A 27533-nucleotide genomic window follows, 5' to 3' on the forward strand; every position below is an offset into this window, starting at 1 on the left:
GGTTCTGGCTGTGCCCCTTTCCTTCTCTATGTAATGCTGCGACCTTGGCTTTTGATTCATTCATCATCATATGGTAAAACTTTAGTAGGAAAAATTATAATTGAGCATATTTCACAACTAACAGTGGGTTACACTCCAAAATTACATGCTTGTTGTGCTATTTGCAATAAAGCTAAAGAAACTTTGAAATCCTCAGGTAATTTTGTAGCAGGAGAACTGTATTCATTGGTCCATCTATCTCAATATCTAGCCTTTCCCAACCTTGGGTCCCCAGTTGTTGTTGGACTACAACCCCCATAATTTTGAGCCAGCATGGCCAATTGTTAAATATGCAGTTTGCTTTGTGCTTAATTTTCTACTTTAAATAGCAGCTGCAGCAGGACCCAATCAGGTCGACCATGGGAGAGGTGGGGAGGCAGACTTTATTTTTCAAAAATCCTTTTCCCCTTAAGTGATATCCCGAGGAAAATTGCTTCCCACCCAGAGCTGCTATTTTAGTTGGGAGGGAACATTCAAAATAGTCAATTAGCAGAGAGCAATGGGATAGTAAGTTGTTTTATTGTTTTATAATTGCAAACTGCCTTGAGGAGGCTTCACCTCAGTAAACAAATATTTTTAACAGCAACAATAGGTGGAAAAGATCTAAGTGTGTGTATATTGCGGGTATGTTGGTATGGAATAGCATGGCTCTTTCTTAACAGTATATACAAACATAAGCCTCAGTGGAAAGCCTGCACAGGGTCACAAAAAATTATCTCCCTGAGACCACACATATTGCTTTCTATTTCAATGAGCTGAAACAACAAAATGAGTTTCTAGCCTGGAGGCCATCTATTCTGGCAGATTGTCAAGATAAGTCTTCTTTCATGACCCACTCCTGATACCACCTTCTATGGGTGAGAGGAATGCAAATTTTGAAGGCACCTGAATATCCAGTTAAGGTGTGTCTCACTTAAAATCTATGGACCTGTTAAGATATTTCCCCCTTTCCTCAAGTTTGTTCACAGAGCAAAGACTAGAAGTAGCCTCAGCTTCACACTCTTCTTCTATACCTCCCGCCATCTTCTCATTTGTTTGTTATATTTCAGAGAGTCAAGAGGATGCCACATTCTAAAAAATGCAGGATCTTCCATTTGATTGAGGTATGGAAAGGGGGCAAGGAGAAAGTACATGACCTTAAGTCCCGCTGCCATTCTCTCCCTAAGTCCAAGTCTGGAATATGGAAGGTGGGGGATCTGTGCAGGTCATAGGAATTCAAACCATACACATGTTGAACAACCACACTGTTGTCAAGAGGATGAAAGAACTGAATATCTATTTGATGGTATAATTTTTAGATGAACATAGGTTCCTGACAAGTTATATCAGCTGCTAAGCTCCTCATTTTAAAAGATGTGTATTGTTTAATTTAAACCACTGGAGGAAATCTAGTTCAATTTCAGTTCTCTCCTGGGACTAATTGTACTTCATATACCCTGCACATAAATAATACAGTTTTTAAAGCAGTGGTTGTTTGATTGGCCTAGTATTCTCCTATTGCCTGACCATATTTACACATGCCATTTAAGCCGAACTTGCTCTATCCAGAAATAAGTCCTCCGCTAGAAAACTGGCAAAATGACTGTGAAGTCATAAGGGAGACCTGTGCTATCCCATTTGCCAGCCGAAACATTTAGTCACGTGAACAGTAATTCTTCTGTCAAAACAGCATTTTAAAAGATCTGACATACCTATATCTGGTTGAGTGACTCCTTCCAGATTTCAGTGAATTTGTTGTTGTTCTGCTTCTTAGCCAAAAAGGAAATTAGAAATTCAGAGGCTTTTATCTGGCACTCCTGTCAGTATCCTATCGGTTAGGAATGTTGACGAAGTGCATTCCATTGAGTCACATGCTGCCTGCTACCTGCATCTCAGTTTTATGTCATGTTTGAGCTTTGGCCCCATGTAATGTCAAGAAAAGTAAGTTTAAACAAAATGTTAAAGCACTGTTCCATTTATTTAACTAATTGGACGGTGTGAGTGTTGTCTAAAGAGGAGCTATATGAGTGAAATATTTTAATAAAGCCATCTTCCTCCTGGCTCCATTCATTTCTTTTGGTATTCTCAATTATGAAACACAGTTAATTGCATTTATTAATTGCCTTTACTTACTTACGAGTGAGGAACTCCAATGAAAACGGAGCAGTCTTTCCTTGCTTGGTATGTTGATTTAATATTTCACTTTTGTTTAGAAGTGTAGGGCTTGCTATCTCTCCATGTCAGAAAATAAAAGTAAACCGTCACTGCACAGAGCGACTACAACTTCCTGGAACATAATTTCAAGAATTAACCCTTGAGTTTACAAAACTAACAGAATAAAATCTCTCCCTTTCCTTACGTATATAGATTAAAAAACGTCTTCATAGCATTTTAGATGTTTTGCTGCTACTCCTTTTGTTTCTTGCTTGTAGTGGCTTTTAAAATGTGTACAGCACCATTCTGCTCTAACAGAGCTCCCCAGACAGTTGAAAGTAAAAATATAAAAATAACCAGAACATCAAAACCCACCCTATAATAAATTCAATAAAATATCAGCAATGAACAATGTAATAAACAAGATTCAACTAGAAGAAAAGCAAATATAGTAAAATAAAATCTAACACAATATTTATCTCCAAATGTCTAGTAGAATAAGGAAGTCTTTCCCTTTAAGAACCAGAAGAATGCTAACCTGATGACTCTCCTTAAGAAACAAGTACCACTGAATGGATTCTCCAATAGAAAACACCTTGAATCTTGTGACAGCTAACCTGGACAGAGGAGAGCTTTATCTAAGCAAGTCATAAGTGGTGAGTCAGGACAGGCTAATATGGAAGAAGGCATTCCCTAAGATACTCTGGACGCAGAGAATAAAGCTTTAGAGTTTAGGACCAACTTGGCAAATTGAGTCCAGAAACTGGTACTCGGTAAAGGCATCTGTTTCACACACCATAGAAAACACCTTGGAATCCTATGTATGCCTTCCTGATATTCATGATGAAAGAATATAAGTATACATGGCAAAAACGTAATCAAACCAAACCTGTGGAAAAGCAAAGTGATCTTTGTCTTAAATGTGAGTCAACAAAGGACACTGGTTAGACCGGACAGATACACAATGCCAATAGCCTGGTTCACACATCAGGGTGGTTTATTGTTTACAGGCAGTGTGCTTGCAGTAGGAGTAATAGAATATTTGTAAATTATAAGCCCTCACTCATTGTGACATGTGACCTGGGCTTAGTCATTCAATGACTGGTGAACAACTAAGCTCATTTGCTTATTACATTTTTATCTCAACCTCTCTCTAATGAGCTCAGGGTGGAGAACAATGCAAGACCACTATTAGAAATCTGCAAGAATTATTCCAACTGTGCGATATTGTTAATACTTCCTACATTTGCATAAAACATACTAATACCATCAACTGGAAATATAACTTCTCATGTTTCACTACTTATGAACTAAGTCATATTTCAAATTCATATGAAGTTCTAATTGCAAGATTTGTCCTTTCTTCCTTTTTCCTTTCCAAGCCACCATGATTAAACCAGGCTGAGGCAGCATATCCTGAATGAAAAACAAAATTCTTCTAGCAGGTGCAGTAGATTTTAGCAACTCTCTCATTCACATGTCACTGAACACCATGGCTTTCACACCATTAGGACTTTCCAGCACCCGTAGCAGTAACTGGCTCTTGCTTTTGGCTGAGTAGGTGGGAGGAAAGTCAGTGGTGCTCAAAAAGAAAACAGTTTCTCGTTCATTTGCAGACACTGGCACATTCTTGGCAATTCTTAAATATTGTTTCAGCTAAGTTCATAGCCCATAAGGAAACTGCAAGGTATGTTGGAGGTTCTCAATCATTTACTTATGGTAAGAAGCCAAACTGTGGTCCTTACACCTCTTAACTAAAAGCATGTTCTAAATTTTATTCAGTTCTTAAGTTTATCCCAACTAGCAGGGAAGCATTACATAGTAAGATATATTTCTGACTGAAAAATGGAAAAGTTAATGTGATTGCCTAGATTTGAATTTTTCTGCTCAACAGGTTGGCTAAAGAAGAAGTGTAATTACATGATACCGTACAGGAAATTTATGAACAATGATCAGACAATTCATTTGCCTATTACTAACAGCATTAGTAGCTAATGCCAATCTGTTCTAAGGGGTATGCTACAGTAGACTTTATGTTTGGTATTTGGCTAGTATTTGTTAAGTCCAAAGGTGGCATTTGACCAAAGTTTTCCTGAGTCCTGATGCTTAAGATGTTGAAACATTAAGTGGCTCACTTGAAAAAGAACCATTCCAGAATGCTGTAACGTCAAGTATTAAAGCTCTGAACAGATATAGCTCTGAACAGCTTTTTGTTTTAATTGCCCATACCAGTGGGCAACTAAAACAGATTTTTTTTAAAAAAAAACTTTATTGATGTAAGTGGACAAAGGAACTAGTGGAGTTCCTTTTCACAGCTCTAGTATTACATTGCTCACATCTGTAGACTACTTGTGTGAACATTAGCCACAGCATTGCATTGGAAACAACTCTAAGTATATACTTATACTTAGAGTATATAATAATATACTTATTATATACTTAATATATAATAAGTATATATTACTGCCTTTGGGAAGTAAGGCATTGGGATTTGGCCAGTGAACTCTGTCCCCTTGCCTCCTTTGAAATGGGAGACAAATTCTACCAAAAGTGTCCCTTCCAAGAAATTCTTGACATGTGTGGCTGATAACTTTCTCCTACAGAAAGTGGAGGAAGGAACTAGAGGCTCAGCAATCCTTGACTTCATAGAATAGCAGAGATAGAAGGGGCCTCTAAGGCCATCGAATCCAACCCCCTGCTCAATGCAGGAATCCACCCTAAAGCATCCCTGACAGATGGTTGTCCAGCTGCCTCTTGAATGACTCTAGTGTGGGAGAGCCCACAACCTCCCTACGTAACTGATTCCATTGTCGTACTGCTCTAACGGTCAGGAAGTTTTTCCTGATGTCCATCTGGAATCTGGCTTCCTTTAACTTGAGCCTGTTATTCCGTGTCCTGCACTCTGGGAGGACTGAGAAGAGATCCTGGCCCTCCTCTGTGTGACAACCTTTCAAGTATTTGAAGAGTGCTATCATGTCTCTCCTCAATCTTCTTTTCTCCAAGCTAAACATGCACAGTTCTTTCAGTCTCTCCTTTGTTTCCAGACCCCTGATCATCCTCGTTACTCTCTGAACACGCTCCCACTTGTCTGCATCCTTCTTGAAGTGTGGTGCCCAGAACTGGACTCAATACTCAAGATGAGGCCTAACCCTATCACATAATTACACAGTTCATTTTAATATCAGAAATATTTCCAGGAATGGATCTTTCCAGGAAAGTACACGATGTTGAGGCAAAGGTTGGGAAGGTATATACCATTACATGTACTTGCACTAACTCTAAATTTTGACCTGAATGTTCCTTCTTAGCTATGCTTTCCGTAACAGCCTCTTAGTGTATTCCATTGTGCTGTCTTTAAGAAAGTGGAACACAAGCCAGCATCAACATTTCTAAAATTAAAGCCATGTATCATATTATGTCAATAGCAAGTTTATGGAATTGAAGCTTCAAGATAATTAAAAGGGTTGATATGCCCAAGAGCAAAACCTTAGATGCAAGGAAGCTAAAAAGACTGATTTATCTAGTAGTGAGAGAAGATATTTAAGACATTTTGATAGTTTAGTGCTATTAAAATTCCTTCACTGCATTCTTAGTTTTTTTAAACTTACAGTGTACACACCCCACTACCAAGAACATTATGCAAACAACATTATGCAGTAGAAGAAAATTTTGAAGGAGCAAAGATATGACTTTCAAGCAGAACAAAATAACGAAGAGCTTTCCTACACAAGGCATTTATGGTGTGCTTGTCATTCCCTACTCTACAGGTTGTGAGCCTCCAGTTTTGCTTTGGTTTTCAAATTGCACTTTTGGTGAGGTGTTTTTTTTTAGAGCAGGAAAAATGGGGGATTATTTCTGATGCTGGAAGAAATACACGTTTCCACATGTGTATTTGTGCTATTCTGCTATACCACAGTGCCACCTACAAAACCCTCATGCAGTTCTTGGATCTCAAGTCTGTGACAAAACCGAAAGTAGATGCAGCACATAAACAGCCTTTAATTTCAGCACAGCGCCTTTAATTTCTCTAGAAAGAACAACCAGATATTAAAATATGAAAGAAGTCTCAACACACTTTGGGGTGAGGGGTTGAAATACACCACTAAAAATGCAATACATTGCTTTTATAAACATAGTTTTGGCTATATTTGTCTCTGTATTTTAATTTCTCAGAATCATTTCCCTCTTCGCTCCCCAAAGCTCTTCTTGTTTAAGTGTGAAGGCTGAAATCTACTAAGTCAGTTCTTTCCATTGCTGCATAATTCCTGCTGATGGTGCAACATAATTCCTATAATATAAAATTAGGTTTTGACCAAAAGATTTCCCTCTTGGGCTTTACTACTAAGGGAAGAAAACTAACAGATATTGCCTTTATACTCTTTATACTCCTTTATACTCTTTGGGAATAAAAGCCCTCAGTTCTCGCATTTACTCAGCAAATTGTAGCATCATGAAAACTCTTTTTTCATGTTGCAAAAATTGTATAATGTATGGCATATTTAAATAATTTTTTTTAGTAACTGCAGTAGCCATAAGTTACTTATTAGGACACCAAAAAAAATTGCAAAATTTTAAATTAGAGAAATGAACTGTAACTAAATATTATAGCTTAGGAATTATTTAGTGGTTAATGTTTAATACTGAAATTACTAGGCTCTGTTAACTTGGAACCACCCAACCTAGAATCTTTTCCAAACATATGCCAAAGTTTTGTGCTAGTTTTGTGCCGCAAACGCCAAGTTTTGTGCCGCCACCAACAGCTGAGTATTGATACTTCAAGCGGGGGTTCATAGTTAACACACCAAAAAATGAACTTTGTCATAGAACCTCCAAACCGGTGCCAAAGTTTTGTGCTAGTTTTGTGCCGTTTTGAGCCGCAAACCCCGAGTTTTGTGCCGCCCCTGGAAGACCGGGAACAACATACCCTTAGGTGTGGTCTGGTGGATGAGAAAAATTTCACATTCTCAGATCCACTCCAAACTGGTGCCAAAAATTAGTGCTAGTTTTGTGCCGTTTTGTGCCACAAACCCCGAATTTTGTGCCGCATCCTAAAGTGTGAAAATGACATGCCCTTAGGTGTGGTCTGGTGGATGAGAAAACTTTCATGTTCTCAGATCCACTCCAAACTGGTGCCAAAGTTTTGTGCTAGTTTTGTGCCATTTTGTGCCACAAACCCTGAGTTTTGTGCCGTTTTGTGAACGTGAAATTTTTCTCATCCACCAGACCACACCTAAGGGCATGTCGTTTTCACACTTTAGGATGTGGCACAAAACGGCACAAAACTAGCACTAATTTTTAGCACCAGTTTGGAGTGGATCAGAGAATGTGAAATTTTTCTCATTCACCAGACCACATCCCGGCTTCTTGGGGCGGCACAAAACTCGGGATTTGCGGCACAAAACGGCACAAAACTAGCACAAAACTTTGGCATATGTTTGGGAAAGATTCTAGGTTGGGGGGTTCCAAGTTAACAGAGCCAAATTGTCAAATTACTACCCACTTTGTGATGCCTCACTGTTGAAATATTTAGCAAATAATTATGTCATTCTATCCAACATCAGTAAGTTATAGGTAGGAAGACTTCAGGTTTGCGGGATCCACTTTGGATTCCCCCCACCCCAGAACCCCCCAAACTACAAGCTGGAGCCAAATGCAAGATAATGGTTTGGAAAATGGCTGGACATACACTTAGAATTAAGAAACAGGGCATATCTGAGTGTATGTCAATTTGTTCCGTACCAGATATAAGGTCACAGTCCTTCCATATAAATATCCATTCGTGATTTCCACCTAAGCCCTCTTCATTTCAACAGCCTAACTTGCTATTGCTGAACAACTGTCAATCAGAAATTCTTAGTGATCTACTGCAAATCATCTGGAGACCAGTACCTTCTGATCTACCTTCAGTCCACCCTACAGTTAATCACCAACAGTGATTACAATTTGAGTATTGCTGTTTGTAAGGTAAGAGCATTTATGGTATAAAACACCCACACCCACACAAGTACTAAAAATGGATACAATAGTTTAATGTAACACCTATCCAAGTACAGCTGTACAGCCTCATGCTGCATTGGGCCCCCAAACCATGAGACCTTGAGTACAACTAAAGTCTAATTGATTGGATGAGACTTTATAATATAATTACAGGATTATATGATATTGTTACCCCACTTAAAGATAATTAAGTATACACCTCATCAATTTTTTCACATGTGAGTTCTGACTTACCTAAACATACCAAAGAGCGCGCTTATTCTACAGCACTGAAACATTAATGATGCCACTGCTTCAGCTATATAAATCCATGTTACTGTCCTAGCTTTTGTATGGAGCCCCTGTGTGTATTCATTCAGATAGCACAGCCCTGAAATGGGAACAGCATAAATTTCTGTCTAGAGCCCTGGGTGTGCCTAAATCCACCCACAAGGCAATTGTCTAAAGGGAGACAGTTTGTTGTTCCAGTGGGAACTCAGTCAGCGGCTATTTTGGGCTTAAGATAATTTTTTAACAGGCCTCTCTTTTTGTCCTTCTGGCATGTGAAGAGAAGGGGGCAGCCACCAAGATACAAAATTATTTCTAAACTGGGCCTTTTTGTGGGCTATAATGGTGTTTGTCTAGAAATCTCAAGACGTCTTATTGTTTTTCAGACTTAAAATGCATTCAGCTTACAATACAGTCTAAACTATATAATCCATGAGATTCCAGGAAAGCCAAACATGCTTACTCAGCAGATTGTCATTGGTTGTCAACCGCACAAATGACTTTGGGAAAACTGTAGGCGACACTCTTTAAGATCTGCTATTTGGATCCAGAGTCCTATAAGTGCCATTCCACTCACAGGGCATTGTTGCTGGCACAAGGGGAAGAAAGGGATTTGTACACAAGTTAAAGAAACATTGTTCTGACAACAATGGGATGAATCCAGACAGTTAGTTAAACTCAGATGCCACTGAAATCAATAGGATAATTCAGTCATGACTTTAGCCATAGATCTCAAGGGAAACTAAGTTCAACTAACAGTCCCCAATCCAATAATTTCTTTTCTTTTTTAAAGAACAGGGACAAGTACAAATGGATAAGAAATGCTTAATTAACCAAACCTTGTCGTTGGACTTCCTTTGAATTTGTTTTAATAAGGATCTTTAATCAAAGCATACTTCACATCGGTTGAAGGGATTTGTGTCAGAGGGGCATAATACTACATAATTAGTCCTCACAGCCTTTCTACACTCAATCAGCTCTTTTTAGAGACAAATCAATCAAAGATTATTGAACTCGAAAGAAGAGTGAGGGCATTATAGCCAAATGTATCAATAGCAGACCCATAGTTGTACCATCTATCTTACAGCATTAACACTATAATCAATGATTACAATTGTGATATTTGCTAAAGTTACAAACTTGTGTGCATAGTATTTCTAACTAAGATGAACAAAGAGCTGTTAATCAGATTGTTTGGGCTTTAAAGACCTGTAATGCAATACTAGGAATGCAACTAGAAACTTTGGTGTCCAGTTCTGCAGATCACTTACTAACTAAACAGGCTGCAAAGGTTTTAAGTCACTGGAAATTTGTATCCACATTTGAACTAATGACCTACAGGTGAAAGGTACTAGAGATATTACAAAGCCTCTGGTGCAAGTCTTTTTCTGCTCTCCTCACAACACTTGATAGTTGAATGGATATATAATAACATCTGGGAGAGAAAACATCATAAACACCAACACTGAATTCCAAGTAAGTTTGTTTGTTCGTTTTTAAAGCTCTAGAACTAGACACTAGAAATCTGATTGATGGAGAACATCTGGGCAACATATTACAGAGTACTTTAAACTATTGCACAGAAAAACTTTTATTAACTTCCCCCAAAAATGTGCCCATCATGTTACATAATAATTCATTTTTGTAGTATGAAGTTGAAGATGATGGTAAAAGTAACATCAGCAAAATGTTAGGTGGAAATATTTAACTAGTAATCTCTTATTCCCCTTTCGGGAGCAAACCATTTTTAATAACGTTAACGTTAACTAATGCAATGCAAAGAATTCTGGAACACATTCTCTAAGGCAGTGCTCTCAGTTCAGTTATGATACTGCATGTGAACCAAGAATGTGGCCTATAATGTACCAACATTGCAAGCACTGCAGGAGAAAACTGGAAATCTCTATCAGGGAAGCTAGCCCGGCACTAACCAATCTTACTGAAAGACCCGTTAAGAAACACAGCCCAGAAGTTACTGCTCTAAAAGTACAGATTTTAAAAGGTGACACTGAAACTAAGTTCTCTCTGTGGCCATGACTAGACCTACCGGGTCTAGCGTGATATGGGGGAGGGGGGGAGGATCTTGCAATATGGTTATCACGAGATCTCCCCCTCTATCTACATGCAGCGCGTGACGTCCCAGGAAGAAGAGGATGTTGAACCCGCCATTTTGGTGTTTTTTTTTTAAAGGAGAAAGAGCACACGAGTGCTTGAATGCAAAATGTAAGTGTGTTGTTTTTTTTAAAAAAACCTCCCCGCTGCCCTATCCCACCCCTGATGGGCACAGAGCTCCTGAGGAGCTCAGTGCCTGGGTCCAGGCTCCTTGCGGTTACTCGCGAGATGCCCGGCCACACATTCCGCGGTCTTGGGATCATCCTGAGACCATGGAAAAAGTGGGCTTAAAGGGTAGGGCGATATCCTGGGCCAAGGGAGGGATCATCCCTCCCTACTCCTGGGATCCCCTATGCGTCATATGAACGCACAAGGGCGATCCCGGCCCGATCCCTGTGATATCGCTCCATCTAACCATGCCCCATGACTGCAAAGTTAGTGGTGTCTCCTCTCTTTGTGGCCAGTAGTGTAGTTACTTGTCAGGTGTACTATAGAATGCTTAGGGCTGCTGATACTTCAAAACAACAAAAACAAACCCCACACCTCTCTTCAGAGATGCCAATACAATAGAACTAGAGAAGATCCAATATTCTGTCAGAGCTTTTCATCTGGAAAAGATCCTAAGGAAGTGCTGTTGAGGATAGTGTAATAAGCAAGTTTATTCATTCTAGCATTTATATTCACCTGCCTATCTTCAAACAGGTAAAGGCTACACACCCCTTTAATAAAAAGAATTCGTTGCAATATTAGGCTTTTAATATCCTGCACATCCCATTGGGTTAGATCCTAAGGTTCCCTTCTCCTATTGAAACGAACCTATTGAGCTAATCCATTGTGCTGTAGTGGTAGGATTTTTATTTTAAAATATTTGCTAATAGAGACAATGCAAGTAAGCTCAAGCATATATTTGCAAACATGCACTGCTTGGGCTCTTTACTGAAATCAATACAGCTAATGAGAGAATAAAAGAAGTATGACAAATATCAATTAGGAAAAAATGTGGTTTCTCAATATTGGTCAATTTCCTGTTCAGGGAAGTACTAGCTGAGAATACATTCATTTATTTGCAAAACTATTACAGAACAACAAAGTCAAATGTCAAACAGAATAATTCCACTTTCCTACCTCTATGGGCATAATTAATATCCTGCCTACTACAGAGGAAGAATGGAACAAAACTCAGAATCGAAGACTCTTAAATTTATAGTTCAGGGCTAGTTATAAGGTAAATACTATTTTAGAACATGTATATTCCTAAACATGTATTTTATGGCAAATTCTAAGATGACCACAACAAGTGCAGAGGCTCTTTTCTTTAGTTAAACTGTCCAACTGCAGCTGGTGGACCTTTGATTAGTAATAGCTAAGTTGAAGAAATAGTAAACCCATTCAAAGATATCAAAGTTAAATAAAAAAGAGAGTTTGCACAGTTTAGAAATGTAGTGAATAAATAAGTAAATAAATAAACAAATAAAAATGTTTGTTCTCAGTGTTAAGTTCCTAATTGTGATACAATACCTTGAGGCATGCAATTTGAAGCCAGGTCACTTTGCTAACAAACAGACTGAAAGTGTTCCAAAGTGTTAGTACACATTAACTTGTTCCAAAGTGGAAGCACACATTAACTTGTAAGTCAACAAAGTATCGCCTGCATTCTAAGGACTCTTTCCTGAACAATGACAGTCAATAAAATAATAAAACTCCTCTCTCACATAGCCTTTTTGCTGTTGTTGTTTTACTATCACCTTCTTCATATCTGGCATTACTTCATCTACATACCCAAATTCTGAAAAGCTGTCATTTGTCAAGACCAGGATGCTGTCTATATCTTATTCAAACCACCAGTCCATCGAATTGTCTATCTGCTCTGAGTGGCAACTAGGGATGGGCGAGAAACTTGTTTGCATTTCAATGCAAACTTACCTAATTTACACTTCCTGGACATAAAAATGAACTGGAGTAAAGTGAATTGTTGAAATCTGTACTTTTTAAAAGTTTGCATTGTAGTTCGCAAAGACAATTGCATTCGAAAATACATACACATTTGAAGCAGGTTGTACTAAAAATGCATATATATGGGGAAATGTACACGAAAACACTTTATTCTGTCCCTTTTACTTTTGAATCAAAGCAACCTTCAGATCTGCTTTTAATACACAAATTGCTTCCAAAATGCATACATTTGAACAAGTGTGCACAAAAATGCATATATTTTGAAAAATGTGCACGGTTTCTCTCTCTCAATTAGATGCAGAAACAGGACAGAATGGATTCAGCAGTAGAAAAATGGGAACTTGCACAAAATTGAGCTTGACAAATTCGTCCATCCCTAGACTGTTTTTTTTAAGTCTTCAAGCCAAACTGGCCACGACAAAAGCAGATCTAAGTGTTTCAAGTTAAACCCAGATCTGCTGCAATCACACAGAAAGTGGGGAGATGGTTTTAATTTTAAGAGTAAATGGAGCACACAGATGAGGAGAGCAAAAATCTCATCACACCCCCATGGCTTATTTCCCCACAGTCTGTACCCCAACGTCATTTCCCCTTCAACTGGGATCTGATATTGTAAGTAAGGAAAAAAGAGGTGGGAAAGGGATGATTCCACACTCCTCACCTTCCTGAAATCAAATGCACACACTCCTCTTTTGCTCTTGAAATCACAACAGCCCACCATACACTTTCTATGTGATTGCAGTCATCCCAAGTACAAAACTAAAAGATTTGTTCCTATCAAGTCTAGTGTGCTCTCTCTCTTTCCCAGTCCTGTTACCTGGAATTCATTAACTGGAGCTACCAGAGATTGAACCCAGAAACCACTGCACTATGTGCCCTCCTGAAGGCTAGTATCACCTGTACAGAACAACTCCTCCATGCTGGTTATCTGGCTGCTTCTTATATTCCAAAGAACATACACTTGGGCTGTGTGCTCAACTCCTAAAATCTGGAGGTTGTTCGGAGATCAGTTGGAGCTCTGATCTAGCGGAATGGATCACGGACGGTTAAAAAACCATCAGATACCTGCGGAGCGGAGAGGAGCCAGGTTGGGGCTTCAATCTGTTTTCGGATAACCACTCCATTATAGTCTATGGAAATTAACAAAAATGCTTACAGCTCTGTTATTTTTAAAGATAAAGAGATGAAACTTGGCACCATGGTAGCTCTTAAGTAGGACTTTATCCATGTCAAGGTTGAAGTAGATCATTCATCCCTTGACTTTTAGGTGTTTTTTTTTTTTTTTTTTTAAAAAGTCCCCTCAAAACATTCCCCCCATACACACACGTACACACACACACACACACACACACACACACACACACACACACACACACACCATCCTATCCCCATTGCTTCCTAAAACAAAGAAAAGACAGAAGTGAAAAGAAAGAGAAAAGGAGAAAATAGACATCGGTGCCATCTTTTTTTTTTAAAAAAAAATTAAAACAGGAGCCTTGAAAGAAAAGCCAGCTGTGTGTGTAGATTTCTACATCTTTTTTTGGGGGGGGGGTTGTAGGGAGAAAACTGAGGCACAACTGGACAAATAAGAGCAGGCTTTTAGATAATGGATAGCCTGCATATAACATCGTTTTGCCTTTATACTTTTTCTTTTTCTCTTTTCCCTTCTTTTAATTTCTCTTGTTTTCTTTTTTTACCATGCCGTCTTTCATTCTTTTCACCCTCCATCCTGTCCTTTCTCACTCCCCCCCCCCTACTCCGGTCTTATTTCTGTTTTCTGTTCTCAGACCTTTTCGTGGCTACTTACATATTTATCTCTCCCCCGCCACAACTCTTTTGGGTTAGCTATATATCTCTGCCTTCCAAAGTGCAATCCTGTGCATGTCTCCTCAAAAGTAAGCCCCTTGGATTTCATTAGGGTTTACTTCCGGGAAAGTGGCTACATGATTACAGCCTTATCCAGCTGTGGGTTTATTTATGACCATTTACACCCTGTTCTAACTTCTCTGATTCTGCATTAATTCACCCCTGCACATTTATGGAGGGAGCTTTTATCCTTTACTTTGCTGATGCATCTTCGGTTTATAAAAATAGAAATCTGCTGCTTTCCCTGACCATTTGCTTTAATGGGGAGAAATTGTATGTGTGTGTATGCTCTTCCCTATGAGAAGAGTAACAATCCAATGAACCAGAGCAAGGGAACCTCTCCAAAAATCAGAGCGGAGAAGCTGCTGAACAGTGCTCCACTCCGAATTATACCTACACAAAGCCAATGCAGGAATCAATACTCCTCCCATACTATATGGAGAGAATTGTTTCTTCTTGTTCTTACCAGATTTTCCTCCAGCCAGTCATGTATACAAGCTGCCGTAGTCCCAGGTATCTGATTCCGCAAAGCTTCTTTCTCTTGGGGATCTTTGAGCATTTCTAATGCCATCTTCAAATCTTCCAATAGGTGCAGGATTTGGAGTGTGCCAAAATACATTGACTGAGCAGGTGATACCATGTCATAGACACCATTTGTATATTCTGCAGCTGCTTTGGTACCTAAAAGAAAGACAAACAGAGCTAAAGAAAAACCCATAGAACAATAATGCATGGAGGCAGGGGAAGGAAACATTGGTCCCATTCATTCTAAATAAATGTCAAGAAGCAATGCAATGATCACCCATTAAAACAGATTAAAAATCTAAGAAACCTAACAAGACATGAAAATGGACCAAATAAAGTAAATTACTAAAACAAAAGCTACCAATTTTCATGATTTTTCTAGAAACGTTACTCAAATACATACAGAAATACCTGGCTAAAGGAGTTTGTTTACTTCATTTGCACATTTCTTCCCTCCAAGTTAACAATATACTTTCATTAGTCTAATCATAACATATTTTCAATATATTTTCATTAGTCTGATCATAATGAACCAATAAATATAGGATATGCTAAAGATACTTTCAATTGGGAGGAGTAATAAATTTTTTATAAAACACCAATTCAGCTACCTGCAATTGTCCCCACCTACCATTAGATGTCACTATCTTTTCAAGGACAAAGAAAGCGTCATTTAAAGATTTGACAATTTTGCAAAAAATGTAAGGATAAATCATCATAAAAATGTAAGATGTTTCTAATAGTCCAATTTAATATAATAAATCCTCCAACTTTTTCACACACACTTGGCTATTGCTTTATCACTGAGGCCTTTTTTGGTGCGTCCTAACAAACATTGCTTCTGTAAAGCTTCCATTCATTTAAACTGTGAGTGATCCAAAACACTCCTTAGAATTAAATGGAGGTGGTACAGAAGCTATATTTAGAAGCAAGGCACCACGATTTAAGAAAACAAGAAGAGCCCTCCTGGATGAGATCAAAGGCTCCCCAGCATCTTGTTTCCCACAGTGGCCAACCAGATTCCTATGGAAAGCCATAAGCAAAATATGATCACCCCAGCCCTTTCCCACTCATGTTCAAAAGCATAGAGCTTCTGAACCTGGAAGATATAGATAACGTAACCAGGAGCCACTGAGAGACATATCCTCAAAGAATTTGTTTAAGTCCCCCTTTAAAGCCAGGGGCTGTAAAATATGACTAATAGCCAGCATCTTAGTTGTAATTTCCACCTACTACCCCACAACCACCATCACCATGTTTCCTGGCATGTGCAGAGGACCTGGGCAGGCATTTTTCTCAGATGTGATGGGGCATGTAGAAGAGAGAGTGGCTGCGTTTGGACAACACAATAGTCAATGGTGGATTAATAGTCAATTCCACGGTTGAATATCGAGGGGGTACTCCCCACACGACATGATTATAATCAACTGTGATGTGGATTAAGACACAGTCAAGTTGACTGTTAGTCAACCGTGTGTTTGACTGATACATCCCCACCCTTTCTACTTACCCTCAGTCCTCCTGCTGGTATCCCATCAGCCATTGCAAGTTCTGCCAGCTGGACTAGAGTGGCAGCTGCCATTTTGGTCGCTCTTGCCAAGGAACTCTGTAGTCATTGAAAATAACCAACTGTGTGCGATAGTCAATGGTGCCCAACACACGACACGATAACTAATCAATTCTGCATAGCGTTGGTTATTTGCCTTGGTTATTTTGGCCGAATAACCAACTGTGTCCAAACAGATGACACAACAACCCACCGTTGACTATTTAACCAACCACTGACTATATAATGCACTGTTAGTTATCGTGTTGCTTGAACCCAGTCAAAGATTCCTGCTGAATCTTACTTTCTTCAAGCCACAGTGAATATGAGAACTCAGGGAAAGAGATGTGTGCTGCTTCATGTCCTTCTCACAAAAAAATCAGATACTCACCTCTGATGTGCTGTCGAGTGAATGTTCCCAACCCTCCACAGTTGTTTTTCACTGCCCTCTCTGCCTTCCTCCAGTGGGTGTGCCCTGTGAGCACATTTCTACTCGTACAAATTCTAGAGCCTAGTCACTGAAAGTATGCTTTTTGCTTGAGATGGCTGTATGTTTGGAGCACCTTTAAAAAAGACATTCCCTACTGTGTGATACGTCTTTTGAGGTGTGTTTGCCACCAGACGTTTTAAAATTGTAGCTATATTAAAAATGATTTTTTAAAGAAAATAAATCTGTTGCCTCATGAGTTAAGAGTACACTTTTCAGTCAATCTAACTGATTAAAATGAAACACTGAAGGAACAAGGAGAGTATTTTAGATTAGGCAAGCTCAATCCACTCAGAACCAGAGTAGTTTGATCTACAAAGACAAGGACCTCTCTGCTCATCTGTAGCCCTGCACCTTTGACTTGGGCAGGATCTACACTACTGCTTTATAATGGTATTGACAACTGTTGGGGCCCATGATACATTCCATATACCATTTTCAAAGTGTTATATCCTGCTTGGTGTAGATCTGGCCTTGGAGAATAGTCATGATCCAAAATAATAATTCACATGTAACAGTGCAAACATCCTTGAGAGGTCCCTGTTCAACAGCTCCTACTATTGAGGAAGCAAGTCATCATGCAGTTTTGTAGTTTGTCAGTCCAGGAAGGGGAGCTACTAAATCAAATACCTCAAAAGAACCCCGGACTCTATACAGATCTTCCAGAATATCTTGCTTTGAGTGGGTGGGGGTAGAAAAGGGACAGAATGAGCTCTTAGACCTCAGCATGTCATGGAGAGAACACAATCTCTCTTACATCCTCTCTTCCAAGCACAGACACATGCCATTCTTTTGTGCGGTGTTATTTTTAACCCAAGTTGCTGCAGTTGCCATATTAGCCCTTTCATTTTCTGCTGGAAGGAAAAAGGAAGGAAAAAAAGAGGGCATTGCCTGCAGAGAACTTCATGATGCAGGAGAGAGGGAGAAGCTATGTAGAAATGTAAGCAATGACTTAAACCATGCATACCATTTCCCATTTAACCAACTGAGCATAGACTTGACAACATAAATTACAAATCCAATTCCTCTCATTTAGCTCTTAACTCACCTTCACCCTTCTGTTTATCCATCCAGAAAGATGTACAAATCAAATAAGTGACATGAATTAGAAAAGGCAAATATAATAGGGTAACGAAACAGTATCTTATTTTCTCTCCTCCTTTCCAGCTCGCTACAAATGATCGTTTCTAAAACGTACCCACTATAAATGTACACTTCTTAAGACTTAACTATACAAAAATGTCAACTGCTGCGGAGACAAAAAAAGTTTAATGAATGGCAAAACATTTTCAAGTACTATGAAAGGTGGTATCCATATAGCAAGATGCTTCAACTGATGAGCAAATTCCTCACACTTAGTGCCACTTTACACATGGAACCAGCTTCAAATAGCATCCTCATGGGTGTCTTCTTTATGCCACTTCTATAACATGTAGCAAGTAGGGATGTGCTCCGCTTCTAATTGGACCAGCGAATTAGAAGCGGAGCGGGGGGCTTTGCCTGCCCTTAAGGCGGAGGCGAAGAGGATTGGGAGGCTGGCGGAGCGTGGCGAAGAGGATCGAGGTGAAGGCGGATCCTTCGCCTCAATCCGGAGCTCTGCCGGAAAGGTAAGTGAGGTTTACCGGGCCCTGCCACTGTCGCTGTCGCCCATGCGGCGACAGCGGCAGGACCCGGTAACCCCCCCTCCTCTCCCTTACCTGCCTCCGTCGGTGGTCCGTCGGCGTCTTCAATTGAGCCCGCGGTTCAACCAGGCTTGCGGCCCAGACTTGCGGCCCAGACTTGTGGCCCAGACTTCCTGGTTGAACCGCGGGCTCAATTGAAGACGCTGACGGACCACGGACGGAGACAGGTAAGGCCCCTCTCCCCCTTGGTCCCTTACCGGGCTCTGCCGCTGTCGCCGCACAGGCAGCGATGGCGGCAGGGCCCGGTAAACCTCCCGCCCTCCTCTCCCGGCCTTACCTGGCGTCACTCCCCTCCACTGCGGAGCTCCAATTCGGAGCCGGAGCTCCGCGGCGAAGAGGAGCAGAGTATGAGCGGAGCGGCGTGGAGCGGGCCGACCCGAAATTTTTGGATCTGCCCGCGGGGCGGAGCGGGGGGTCCGAAAACACCCCTAGTAGCAAGGTTCATCATATAGTTCTTCCTGATTATGTAGAGCGTTCCGATGCCAGCACTGTACAGTCCTACTAATGGCTATCCTGACATGGAAATTATCATGCAATCCAGAAGAACATAGTGATAGCTGCTCCTCAAAGAAGGAGCTGTTGTACAGCGTACAGCAAGGCGCCATCCTATCCCCAATGCTGTTCAACATCTACATGAAACTTCTGGGAGAGATCATCTGGAGGCATGGGGCGGGGTGCTATCAGTATGCTTATGACACCCAAATATATTTCTCTATGCCTTTGACAACAGCATCAGCTAAGGATAGTGTGTCTCCTCTGAATGAATGCTTAGAGGTGGTAATGGGCTGGATGAGGAAAAACAAACTGAAGCTGAATCCAAACAAGATGGAGGTGCTTAATGTCAAGGGCCCTAACCTTCGTTTGGAGGTGTGTCAACCAGTTATGGATGGGGTTACACTTCCCCTGAAAGACTGTGTTCACAGCTTGGGGGTGCTTCTGGATCTGTAGCTCCAAATGACAGCCCAGATAGATGCGACAGCCAGGAGTGCCTACTATCAGCTTCGGCTGATACGCCAGCTATGCCCCTTCCTAGAGTTGGAAGACCTAAGGACGGTAGTGCATGCGCTGGTGACTTCGAGACTTGACTTCTGCAATGCGCTCTACATAGGGCTATCTTTGTGCCTAGTCCGGGAACTTCAACTAGTTCAAAATATGGCAGCCAGGTTGGTCACTGGTACACCTAGGGGTGACCATATTACACCAATTTTAAAATCAGTTCACTGGCTGTCAATAAGTTTCCAGGCGAAGTATAAAGTGTTGCTTATTACCTTTAAAGCCCTACATGGTTTGGGTCCAGGTTACCTGTGGGATTGACTTCTCCCATACAATCCGCCCTGCACACTCAGGTCCTTTGAGAAGGGTTTACTCCAGTCAGCCACAACTAGGCTGGAAACTGTTACCCGGAGGACATTTTCTTCTGCCGCCCCCAGACTGTGGAATGGCCTGCCAGAGGAGATTCATCAGCTTAATGCTCTCTCTGAGTTTAAGACAGCCGTAAAGCCTAGTCTCTTCTGGCAGGCCGAACCAGATGAATTTTAAACCTAAGAATTTTAAGATGCTGTGATTGTTATTTTAATATTGTATTGGTTTTATAAGTTCTTTTAACTAATTTTATGCATTATGTTTCATTTAGTGTTTTTCCCCACCTCAACCCAGAGGGAGAGGCGGGTAATAAATAAATATATTATTAGCCGTGCTTACAAAAATGGCATGGAGAAAATGCCACAAGAATATTGTCTCAAGACAGTCATAAACGTCAGGTAGTAATGTATTTTTATTTTTATTTCCCACTTTTCATCCACAAATGTAGGCAGTATATATGGTTCTTCTGAGTATCATTTGATACTCAGTATAAATCTTTGAAGTAGGTTAGGTTTAAAAGGCAATGACTTGCCCTGGATCACTGAGGGCTTCTTTACATTAAAGGGAAATCACGTTTACATACTGGCACTTTGCTTCCTGCTTCTCTTGTGCAATTGTAATGAGCTGAATTATGCAGGAGTAGAGGAGTTACCACATAGTCTGTAACTGAAAATCCCCCCCCCCATAGTACTGAATGGGACGGCACCCGCTAGTGGTTGTTTTGTAGTGCAACTTTGGCTGCACAAGGCTGGACATCCAGAGATATTTCAGAAGAATTGTAATATCCAGGGTCTTTTTAAAAAGGAATAACCAAGGGAAGGAATGGGAGAAGTGCAAGAGGGTCACACAAACATCCGTGAGTAGCCAGTCATGAGTGTTCATTTAGAGAACCCTCAGTGAGCTTCATGGCGGAGTGCTGCTCCAGTCCCAGGCCAGCCTCTAACCACTACACCGGCTCTGTAAATCAGCCTTGATTGAAGAAGAGACATAAATTAACAAGTAATATTAAATGGAGAAGAGGTATAGTTAAATCAAATGATTTTGAAGGAATTTGGAAACAGTTCCTAATATTTGTGTTTTCTAAAGGAAGTGGGAAACCACCAGCAGAAGAAAGTATGAGATTCTGGAATCAGGAATGAGATCCCGAGGTGGGGGGTGCACTTGTATGTTAATTTTGATTATGTTATTAAGATAAGATATTATGTATTCAATATTCAACATTATGCAGTATGTTGTTGTTGTTGTTTTTTTATGTGAAATGTAAATGTGTATGTTTAAGTAATGTAGAAAAATAAAAATATATATATAAAAAAAGAAGAGACATAAACCAGAAGACACTTGTGTTTCGCAAATTCATCTGTTATATAGGATTCACTATCTTCTTTTTTTAATTACCATATTTTCCGGCGTATAAGATGACTGGGCGTATAAGACGACCCCCAACTTTTCCAGTTAAAATATAGAGTTTGGGATATACTCGCCGTATAAGACTACCCCTCTTCCAACGCACACCAAATAAAAATTAAAAAAACATCAGATTTGATTTCAATCCTATTACCTCCTTCTCTGCCTCTCAGATCTCACACACACACACACGTGCGCGCGCACACACACACACACACACAAAGACCTCCGTTGGGAGTTGCTCGCCCCCCCTCGCTCTCCTCCTTCCTTCCCTCCCTCGCGCTCTCTTGCTCGCTTTCTCTCTCTCACACACACACACACGTGTGCGCGCACACACACACAGAACACAGACCTCGGTCAGGAGTTGCTCGCCCCCCTCGCTCTCCTCCTTCCTTCCCTCCCTCACGCTCTCTCACTCGCTTTCTCTCTCTCTCTCTCTCTCTCTCTCTCTCACACACACACACACACACACACGCACACACACACACACACACAGAGAACTCAGGAGCTCGCGCTCCCTTTGCCTGCCTCAACCCCCGACACCCTCAGAACCCAAACAGTAAGTTTGGAAGTTACAGCACCCGCCCTATAAGACGGCACCCGGCGTATAAGACGACCCCCGACTTTTGAAAAGATTTTCCTGGGTTAAAAAGTCGTCTTATACGCCGGAAAATACGGTAAAACTTGCCTAAGTTACTGTTAATACTTTGTTCTCTTAATTTCTGTTTTATAAATCACTCACTCCACCAAGGTATGTTCAGTTTTAAAGGTACATACTGAATACAAAGGAACAATTTAAATACTTTTAATAATGCAGAATAGTAAGAGGTTTGGGAAGGTTTTCACATCTACTAAAGTTATAATTCTAGGTAACATGTAGAATAGCTGCTGAACAATCAATTTAGTCATTCTGAATACAGCAATTTGGATGTTGTTGAGATTAATGTGAAATAAAATAGCTCACTGGGCAGCCTGTTATGATAGGCACTAAAATCCTGAAGACAATTACTTCCAGAAATTACAATTCAACAAGGGCGACTTGTGTCTCCTCCCTCAACATGGATCAACCAAATTAGAAAGTTTACATAGAATAATACATGCCAATTAAGTGGAGAGAAGAAATCAAAACAAATGTCAGCTTCTAGTAATATGGCCGAGAAAATATTATTAATTACATTTCTATACCACCCCATAGCCAAAGCTCTCTGGGCGGTTTAAATAAGATTCAAACATTTAAAAACAATATACAAAATTTAAAACGACAAAAACACACAGAAACGCACATCTAAAAACAACTATAAACAACTTTATAAACATGAAGTGAAAAGTAGACCAGGAGCTGCTATTTATCAGGGGTGACAAGTTTGGTTTATATCTGGTAACTGGCCATTTCCTACAAATTTCTCTCTATGCTTTTTCACACTATGAATCCCCAGATGTTTAGCTTTGATGGCACTTGGACTGTTTTGCACTGATATAGCTAACCCCATCCAGAACTGGTTGACACACCTCCAAACTCAGGTTAGGGCCCTTGACAGCAAGCACCTCTGTCTTGTCTGGATTCAGCTCCAGTTTGTTTTTCCTCATCCAGCCCATTACTGCCTCTAAGCATTCATTCAGAGGAGACACACTATCCTTAGCTGACGCTGCTGTCAAAGGCATAGAGAAATAGTGCTGATAACACCCAAATTGTCAAAGTCATAGAGAAATAGTGCTGATGACACCCAAATATATTTCTACTTTTTCCATAAAGTAAGCCAACTTGAGTACCACTGTAGGAAGGGCCAGCATCAAGGGTAGATAGACAAGGCTGGGCACCTGCCACAGGAGCTCACCAATAAGAATTCACTGGAGCTGGTCCTCCTTTCACTATTGCAACCTGCTTGATCACCTAATGTCTTTGCTAGACCACGGTTTAGCCCGGGGTGAACTCCTGGCTCACCCCTGTGCGTCCAGATGACGCACAGGGGATCCCGGGCTCAGGCGGGGGTAACCCTCCCTTGGCCCGGGATAACGGGCACCACTTTTGGCCTGGTATTACCCGCGGTCTCGGGCTGAGCCCGAGACCACGAGTGTGTAGCCTGATCTGCCACTTTTCCTGGCTACTGTAATTACTCATGAGTAGCTGGGAGAAGCCGCGGATGGGGTGCAGCGCTCCACAGGAGCGCTGGGCCCGTCGGGGCAGGGGGAGAGATCGGAGCCAGGGGGGGAGATCCGGGGAGAGAGATTGGGGCCAGGAGGGGAGAGATCAGGGCTGGGGGTGGGAGAGATCGGGGCTGGGGGGATTGCTAAAGTTGTTTTTTTTAAAAAAAAAACTTACTTCTTGTCGCTGCAGCACGCCTGCACTGCTGCCCCTTGAAACACCAACAAAATGGCGGGCACAACTGCTCTCTACTAGAGTCGCTCTCTACTAGAGCCCCACCCCATCAGGATGAGGGTGGGAACTTGCATTAGTTACAATGCGAGATCACCCCTCCTCCCACACGGATTTGCAGGTAGGTATAGCAAAGGCCTAAGTCTCACACTGGCCCCAACAGCATTGGTGGTGAGGAGGCAGAGCAGTGCATACAGAGAATGTACATTTAATCACGTTTTCTTCCTAGCTATGTTATTTTACAGCAGCCTTTGTTCTTGCTAAAATATGCAGTAAATATCCACATATTTAGAAAACCAAACATGGCTTCAGTGCTGCGGTTCCTATGCGAGGTAAGCCAACCTTCAGGGAGACAAAGACAGTTTCCAGGGGGTTGATTTGTGTATGCAGATTCTACCACATTTGATTATATGTGGATGTTTAAAATGCATAAAGATTGCTCATGCTCATTATAATCTTTTCTGCATGTGCAAGGCAAAGCCGGCCAACTAAACAGATCATCCAGCATCCTTATTCTCACAGCACTTATCAGTATAGCTGTACCAAAGCAGAAGAGCCTAGAGATACTGACTTATCTGTCATATTTGATCACATCAAATGCAATTCCACTTGATGATCTGGACTGACAGTCTTGCCCTCAAAGAATCCAAATGTAATATCACATTTAAATTGTCCACAATTACAAGCAAGAAAGCTTTTATTTCTACTAACTGCGCACATGCCAAATGTGTTTATTTATTTTTTAAGGAACAAATGTTGTCCTTTTATACTGTGCCCAACTTCAGTTACCTACATTATGTCCTTGCTCAAACCTACCACACAGACAACAGTGTCATGCATTATCAATTAAAATGACAGGATCACCATTTTTTCTTTGGATGGTATAGTGATGTTTCCCACCCCCATCACAGCACACTTTCCCAACATCCTACACACATCCTCTTCTTAAAATCAAGAAAACTGGCTCTTTCCCTATGCTCCATGTGGTCATACGGAACAAATGGGCCATTACCAGAACCTGAAGAAACTGAAATTGAGCTAACATCTGTCCTACCCATGAGGGAGCAGAAAGCTTTTTTCGAGTTTGATATGAAAAGGGGGGAAATATGCAGGAGACTTGAAAGAGGAAAGAGTTGCTAAAAGAAAGCCATATTGATCTTGTTTCGGGATTAGGACTACCTGCTTTGGCCTCCTCATTCAAAATATTGCAAAACACTGCAATCCAATATTCTCCTCTCCAGAAGAAACTGACCCTGTACAAAACTGCCTGAACTTCTCACAGCACATGGTGGGAAGGGGGAGCACAAAACACTCCCAGCTAAGGCTGATCTTACACTGTTTGAGTTACGTCAAAATTCAAACATAATTAATACTCGCGGGCTGTAGTATGATGCTCTTTTCTGTGGAGGAGTTGCCACAGTCTAAAATAAGAGACAGATTTTATGTCCCCAAGGGTTTGATATCCTAAAACAACAGTATCATGTGTCTCACCATTTTCATTAGCAAATACAGCTAACATTTTAGAGATGTTTCCTCTTCATTCAGATTTAGGCTGTATTCTTATACCCACTTACCTTGATGTTCCACTGAATTTAATGGGGCTTTCCTCAGAGAAGTCATACATAAACTTTAGACCTCTTTCATTTGAGTTCCCATTCAATTGAATAACATGATACCATGCAGTAGTGTAATGAGTAACAAAGTAATTCAGGTGCTCTCTCAAAGACAGGATATCGTAAACTATTACAACTAGTTTCTTAATTTTCCAAACGAATGCCTTCACACATCCAATAGTCAGACAGTCTGCTTACCTTCTCCTAAACAGTTTTGCCAGGACTGGCAGGAGAAGTATTATTAGAAAATTGAATTGGGAAGGGAAGGTAATAGAATTTGAGGATGCTGCACTTTTGATGGTAACATACCTGGCAATATTGGCATAGTGCACCAGGATGCGGTGGGAGAGTGCTGATGATGATACCAAGGCACTAATAGCTCCTTAAAACAAAGAAAAGTCATATTATTCCCTTGTGCAGTTCTTAGGAAGAAATGGTATTTCCAGAACTCACTCTCATGTGAAATGCCCTTTCTTACCTAGGTAGTTATACAGGGAATACAATGGCTTTCCTCTGCTTAGTACATCAGCAGCTGTCTCACTATCCCTCCTCTTCTTGATGCACTTGTTAATATTACCAGGTATGGTACCATCAGAAAGTTGAGAGAAAAGGGGAGGTAATGATAATCTGCAGCATTTCACCTGGTCAGAAGTGCCCAATGTCATAGGATAAATGAAATGTCATTGTTTTTGCTTTGCTTTAGAATGCTACCACACCTTTATGATATCTGCAGGTACGACACCAAGCCCCATCCTAACTCTCAGATCTATTTGCATGTGTAGCAACCAACAAAGCTTACAAAGAGCTAAACTACTATCACGTCTGGTAGTCCTGAACCCCCTCCTACCCATCAATTCCCTGGCCCACAGGAAAAGCAAGCTTATTTATTTATTTATTTATTTATTACATTTCTATACCGCCCAATAGCCGGAGCTCTCTGGGCGGTTCACAAAAATTAGAAATCATAATAGCAGAAAAGCTCTGTGTATGTGCTTGTGTGTACATGAGACGTATGTATGAACCATGAGACTTCCATTATTACACTTTAATATTCAGTGGATTTGAAGACATGTCTACTATTTGTAGAAGTTTAAAGTAAATCATTACCATACCTGCAATGATATCATCCATTTGCTCTAGAGCAGCTTCAAGCATGTGACTAGCATCGGACGCCATGATTTCTAGCTTGCTCAGACCTTGTTTTCTTTGTCTAAAAGGAAAAAGTTCTTGCTTATCAAATCATATCAATATTCTACCATATCTCATTCTACCAATAAGCTTAATCAACAACTGTCAAAAAGCAGAATGTTTTTAAGAGCAAATCTATTTGCAGCTGTCACTGACCAAGGTGGAATTCAAAGCTCTTATTCTTCCATTATTATAGTTCCTTAGGATCCTGAGTAATCCACATCTTCCCCAAAATATAACAGCAACAGCAATATATATCCCTCAGTAAAATGGCCAATCAAAAACATCCAGAACAGCCACAGAGCTAAATCTATGTGGACCAATCAGGAGCTGTAGCAAGACATTATTTCATGTTGCAAGAACTGTGATTTTCATCCCACAGGTGCACCAGAAATGCTGGGACCCCACCACCTTCAATGTAAACAGCAAGATGGGAGGAAACACTTCCAGAATTTTTTCTATTGCTTTAGTTTTCCGTGGATTTTTTTTTTAATTTCACAAGTTCATTAATAACAATGAATGGATGCCAATTGCAAATGCAATATTAGGCAAGCTTAGCAGTTTCAAAGTTATCATTAATGGGTTTTTTTGGTGATGATTCCTACCAAGTATGTGAGACCTACATGTCATTGAAATACATATATGCCTCAGTATGTAACTAATAGGTAGTGACAATGAAACTGAAGGTGCCCCAAGAACCTCAGGGGAGGAGGGTTGAATCTCTGTTTAAACAGATTAGTGGTTGTCAGCATATCATGCACTGCTCTTTGGGTTGCTAAAATATATTAGTGTGTCAATAATTTTCAGCACCTTTGGTTTCCCCCCCCCCTTCAATTTAATAATGTAAGGGAAGCACATGCTATTGTCTTTAAATTTTTACAAGTATTCCAATAACAAATTCTACATAATATAACGTTCAAATCACATTAGGAGTGATTTTATTTCCCATCTCAAATATTTCAGGTCAAATGTTTGTAGTATATTG

The 27533-nt window shown here is 40.5% G+C and overlaps 1 protein-coding gene across 1 annotated transcript in view; it reads right to left on the reverse strand.

Moving 5' to 3' along the window:
• PPFIBP2 (PPFIA binding protein 2) overlaps positions 1-26566 on the reverse strand; it is a 104447-nt gene extending 77881 nt beyond the window's left edge. The window contains exons 1-2 of the mRNA XM_063118420.1: positions 26473-26566; positions 14834-15048 (exon numbers count right to left, since the gene is read on the reverse strand). Coding sequence (XP_062974490.1) covers positions 14834-15048; positions 26473-26536 — 279 coding nt within the window. The 5' untranslated portion in view covers positions 26537-26566. The remainder of the gene's footprint in view (positions 1-14833; positions 15049-26472) is intronic.
• Between the last annotated feature and the right edge of the window lie 967 nt (positions 26567-27533).

Source organism: Elgaria multicarinata, chromosome 2, assembly GCF_023053635.1.
Source record: "Elgaria multicarinata webbii isolate HBS135686 ecotype San Diego chromosome 2, rElgMul1.1.pri, whole genome shotgun sequence".
Taxonomy (NCBI): domain Eukaryota; kingdom Metazoa; phylum Chordata; class Lepidosauria; order Squamata; family Anguidae; genus Elgaria; species Elgaria multicarinata.